Raw genomic sequence first — 5,989 nt, 5'->3', positions numbered from 1 at the left:
CCATTGGTTCCAAATTAAATAACATCTTACTTTTCTCTCTAATGAATAGTAGATAGTACATTCAAGAACTTGATACTTTTAAGATAATGGTTCACATGTGAGTAAAAAATTTTATATTATAAAGATATGAGATTAAGATGTTCTATATGTACATAAATGATCCAAGAATTCAATAATTTAAGCTTTTTAACTCAAGTGATATCCAATATGTATGTATGAGTTTTTTTGTATGCTTTTTGTAGCTCTAAGTGTAATTTATTTCTCCAGTAACTAATATCAAAGCTAAAGTAAAAAATTTGAGTCCTAGAAACACTTAAGTGAGTAATGTATGGAGTCAATCTTGATAAGTGAATGGGAGGGAGAGATTCTTGGAATGGTTACATGTAGGTAAAGAATTTCATGTTACAAAAAAATGAGATTAAGATATTCTATATATACATAAAAGATCTAAAAACTCAATAACTTAAGTTTTTGAACTCAAGTGATATCTAACGTATATATATAAACTCTTTGATATGTTTCATGACTCCAATGTGACTCATTTTTATGACATATGCATATGCTAAAAGATTGATGAAATTTTTTATTTTTTTATATAAAATAAAAGGGTAGTGTCCCAATGTCTTGCTTCAAAAATGTGCAATTGGAAAGTCAATTGTAATTCATCTTTTAAATTTCGTGTCAATAATAAGCACTGAAAATGTCAATAACTGAAGTCTGAAGGCAAAAGAAAACTCATTTTCTTGAATCACAATTCTTTATGTTATTCTTCATGTTGGTTTATTAGTCGCCTACTAATTAATTTAGAGAACCTTGCACGAGGTTCATGCAATGCATCAAATCATTTTAAAAATGCTGCTTAATTTTCTCTTAAATACTAAGGACGTTTTAAAGATTTAGTTAGCTTATATATATAAAAGATATCAAGGCAATCATAATTGGTTGGAAGGTTATTGCTAATTATATAGTTCTGAGTTGCTAAATCCCAAAAACACTATCAACTTCATTTTTTTATAAAAAAAAATCATAATTTAGAAATAAAAGAAAAAATTATAAATGATAAAATTTAAAATTGTTAAATATTAAAATAAATATATTTAAAATAATTATATAAATCAAATAAATTAAATCTCGAACCAGCAACTCTAATCCTTAATAATTTATTGTTTAATTAGCCATGCACAGTTTTTGGGCTGTATATGAAAAATTTTGTTTAAAGTATAACTATTTTTAGCAGCCTAATTCCACAGCTTGAAGGCTAGGGCCATTAGTCTTCCATTCTATGGTTTAATTTTTTTTATAAATGAAAAAGAATTCTGTGATGGTAACACATTTGAACGCCCCTCCCCCCTTTCATCAAAGAACAAATTTCTTTTTAAATGCTTGAAAATGTCCATATCCCTCCTTTTGTCACCTTTCTCCATATGACAAAAATGTAAGAATTTTATAATAATATCATAAAGTAACAAAGGAGTCTTTTCTACTTTTCCTTTTTCAATTAACTTAAATGTTTAATATCTATGTCCAATATGTACCACTTGAAAACTTTGATGATTTAGATTAATAATTAAACATGTGCCAAGTCTGTATTAATTATCAAATTATTTTCCATTATTTAAAATTAGTCACCCATACCCATATCTATAACTTCAAATACACGTGTAGGTTTATGAGATAAAGAAAAACCAAAAGAAAAGATTATGTGAATTTGAAGCAAATATCTTGGCTTGGTAACAAAACAAAGCCTATAGATTTGTATGTTTTTCTTTTCTTTCTTTGCTTTTTATTTTTATTTTTATTTTCCTTTTCTCAGTTTGTCTATGATTCATTTATAATGATTACCTTGTGAGTGAAGGAAAATGTGAGAGGGAAAAAAGAGATAAGATCATAGAGTCAAAGACAAGACGACCACCCTCTCTTTTGTTGTTACATCTTTCTATATATCTTTGCTTTTCTATTTCTCGCTCTCTCAAGTCTCCTTCCAAACCGTTTTCTACTTAGACCCATCAACCAACTCTCTATCCTCTCTTTCCTATATTCTAAGCAAACCCCACAACCATCACCATCATCATCACTACCATTTCCACTCCATGAAGCCTCCTCTTCTCTCTCTCTCTCTTTCACTCTATAAAGTGTCCACCAATCTATATGATCTAATTAGTTATAGGATCAACAAAAATAACCCACCAAGATTATTATTGTTGTTGGATAGGATCCAAGGCTTTAATTTCTCTCTTAGGAGATTGATTTCATGATGAGGAAGCCTGATCCATCCGTGAAGGGTAGCAATGGAGGAGGCAACAATAGTAATGGTACTACTAATAAGCTTAGGAAAGGGTTGTGGTCACCGGAGGAAGATGACAAGCTCATCAACTATATGTTAACCAATGGCCAGGGTTGTTGGAGTGATGTAGCTAGAAATGCAGGCCTGCAAAGGTGTGGCAAGAGCTGCCGGCTTCGTTGGATCAATTATTTGAGACCTGATCTCAAGCGAGGCGCGTTTTCGCCTCAGGAAGAAGAGCTTATCATCCATTTACATTCCATTCTTGGCAACAGGTGTGTTTTCTCTATCTTACACGCATGCTGATTTATCCCAAAACAACTTTAACAAGCATAATAACTTTTTCCCTCTCCTCTGTTCATTTTCTTGGAATCTTGGCTCATGGTCATGGACTCCAGATACATTTATGCGATAAAAATCATGGAAGTGAAAAAAATGTTATGCAAAATCCTCATAGCCAATCACTTAATTAAAATAGTTGTAGATAGCTTATGTTTGCATACAGCGCCACTCTGTTCAATGCTTTCTAACTTCAAACACTCTTTTTTTTTTTCTAGGTTATTAGCTTCTATAATATTCTTTGCTAGGTGTATTACACTTTTTATTTCATTTTAATCCTGAGCAATGATAATCACATTGAAAGAGTCTAATTGCTTGCTTCATCAGGAGAACCCTTTCTACCTTTTATATCATTTCATTGACAAAATAAGCGCATGATCATAGTCTTCTCCATTATTATAGTCCCCTCAACCCGGCTATGATCAGAATGAAAAGATAAAGCAATATTTTTATCTATCTATCGATTTATCTATGCATGTGTGTAAGAGGATACCTCCAGCTGTTAGAGCTTGAAATTCCAAACTGGATGCCTTGAATTCAAATCATATGAAACGGAAAAGTGTGGTTTGTGAGATGTAAGGCCTAATTCATAAAAATTTTTGTAAGTATCTTACATAAAAATTATACGATATATACTGATAATTACACTGTCACACAAAGTCCTTTTCCTAGCTCATAAGCTCCAAAAATTAATCAAAAGGCCTAATTGAGAAGCTGATGTGGAACGACTTCAGTGATTCACAAAAGGGAAGCACCAATCTAGAGAGCTCTCCTTGTTTGGTTAGTTGCTTTGCACATGCATATCATAAAGCCTTGAGTCAAGGAGCGTTTAAGGTAGTTGGTGGAGAGAGAGAGAGGCAAAAGAATCACTTCAAGGTTGTGGAGAAAGTAATAATATATACACATGAATTAGACAAGTTTTTTAATTTTGTGTACGTATTTTGATACTCTTTATGGAGATATAAAGTTGAAAGGGACATGGAAAATCTAGAGTGAATGTAGCCAATCAAGGTTTTTTTTTTTTTTTTTTTTTTTTAAATTGTTGTACGAAGAACAAAACAAAATTTAGATGAAGTTTTTTAGGTGATGTTTATAAAATTATTTTTAAAAATGATTTAATAAAAATTTTAATAAAAAATCTAAACTGATAAATTAATAAAATTTGAAATAAAAATTAATAATATATGAAAATATTATTAAAAATATTATTTATAATTCAAAATTGATAGGTATATATTTAACGATAAAAATTCTGTCAAAATTTTTACTGAAAATACTTATCTAAAAAAATCAAAATTTATTAAAACTTTTTAAAATTTGCACATTTTATTTATGTTATAAAATTTTTTAATCTATCAATTTCTATTTTTAATTTAATTTAATTATTTTTAATATGAAATTATACGAATTTCACTTAAAAGCTTCGTTAAGTCTTTCAGTGAAGATTATACAATCAATTATCTCTTATTTCACTTTATATTTAGATTGGGAAGGATTGTGCGCTTCCTCTTACTTCGTTTTTCAGAGGGAAGAAAGACATTAAAAGAACCCCCCACCCCCACCCCCAAACAAAAACATAGATCTTATCTGATACCTATATACCAATCCTTTGATTTGAAGATACTCAAACCTACATTTGTTAAATGTTTTGATCTGCTTGCATGCAACTTGCAATGCATGCCATCACCATTAGTATAGTAATTAACTTAATTTTATGTATTTAAATGAGATCAACACAAAAATTGTGATTGTTTTAAAGTCTTTGGTGTGGAAATTGATATTGAAATTTTATATGTTCTTGGCTTCTGTGGACCTTAGCTTCAAGCTGAAGTCACAGTCTGTTGTTTAGAATTGAAGCATCCATGCACTACCATGCATTTATTTATGCAAGAAACATACAAAACCTAAACACTTTGTCTATATACTTTTGATGAAAAGTACTGACCCTTGTTGTTCATGTTTGATCTTGTTCAAACCCTGAAAGATGGTCTCAAATTGCGGCTCGCCTGCCTGGTCGCACAGACAATGAAATAAAGAACTTTTGGAATTCGACAATAAAGAAAAGGCTAAAGAATTTGCCATCCACTTCCTCACCAAACGCTAGTGATTCATCAACATCGGAGCCTAGTAAAGCTGCCATGGCTGGGTTCATGTCAATGCAAGAACAAGGCATTTTGCCTATGTACATGGATTTATCATCAACTTCGTCGAATTCTTCTTTGCAATCCATGGTCCTGAATCACACTGGAAACTCTTTACCGATGCTCGAACAAGGCTTAAACGTGTATGGGGCTACCGGATACTTCAATCAGGCCTCATGTGTGACACAGGTTGGGGTAAATGGTGACAGTTTCTATGCTGAAAATGAGATATTTGGCAGTGTTGACAATGGGGTGGAAAGGGAGCTCTATGTCCCTCCATTAGAAAGCATTGGAGAAAACCTTAAAACTGAAAATACATTTGATAGGAACATCAATGACCCTTTCACTCTCATAAATAGTAGTAGTGGTAACAACAACAATAACAGATCAGAAAACATAGCCAGCGTAGCCGTTGGGAATTTTTGGTTAGGAGAAGAGCTAAAAGTTGGAGAATGGGACTTGGAGGATTTGATGAAAGATGTTTCTTCCTTTCCTTTTCTTGATTTCCAAAGCTGAATAATTAAACCCTCCAATTTTTATCTTCTATTCCCTTTCCAAACCTTAACCTTTCTTTCTTTGATCATGAAAACTACAAATTTCCTAGAGTCACATAATACTTACAAAAATCAGAAAAAAAAACCTATGTTTTTAGTTGCCAAATATTCTCCCCTCGACGCTCATATTTAGTTTTTTTTTTTTTTTTTTTTTTGGGGGGGGGGGGGGGGCGTGGGGTTACGTTGAGTTTGGTCTCTCATCAAAACATTTGTATAAGTTTGTAGAATAGCTGAGTTTGGAATAAAGGTGGCATCTAGGGGACCAATGAAATCTTTGCAAGTATGTTTCTTATGAAGCGGCAAAAGGGTCCTTTAATTGACTGATGAAGAAACATGTGAGTACATAAGAAGAAATAATTAATTATACTGCTTTGTGAAAAAAATATATATGTGAATAGCCATGTAAACAGTGTTAGAAAGGATCATCTCAAGGAATATAGTTAGCACATTTAAGTGTTAGTTGAGATTGAGATTGATGTACTAAGCAATGTCAAATCGAGAGATCAGAAACAATAATGATAGATTGTATTACTATTATTACATTTTGATAAAATTATAACAAAATCTTGATCTCGATATCTCTTTCTTATGACATTTATTACTTTCTTGCTTGGAAAGGAAGCATAATTATAATACACGCAACTTATTGAAACTAATGTTTGCATAGTATCATG

The 5,989-nt window shown here is 31.5% G+C and overlaps 1 protein-coding gene across 1 annotated transcript; it reads left to right on the top strand.

Moving 5' to 3' along the window:
• The first annotated feature begins 1,971 nt into the window (after positions 1–1,971).
• On the top strand, positions 1,972–5,436 carry LOC111303998 (transcription factor MYB46-like). The gene is made up of 2 exons (XM_022900529.2): positions 1,972–2,556; positions 4,605–5,436. Exons 1-2 carry the CDS (start codon positions 2,252–2,254, stop codon positions 5,275–5,277), a joined length of 978 nt encoding a protein of 325 aa, XP_022756264.2. The 5' UTR covers positions 1,972–2,251; the 3' UTR covers positions 5,278–5,436.
• The last annotated feature ends 553 nt before the right edge of the window (positions 5,437–5,989 follow it).

The sequence above is a fragment of the Durio zibethinus genome, chromosome 13, assembly GCF_047325235.1.
Source record: "Durio zibethinus cultivar Kanyao isolate XHJ-2024 chromosome 13, ASM4732523v1, whole genome shotgun sequence".
In the NCBI taxonomy this organism is placed as follows: Eukaryota; Viridiplantae; Streptophyta; class Magnoliopsida; order Malvales; family Malvaceae; genus Durio; species Durio zibethinus.
This window is presented reverse-complemented; position numbering and strand designations above follow the sequence as displayed.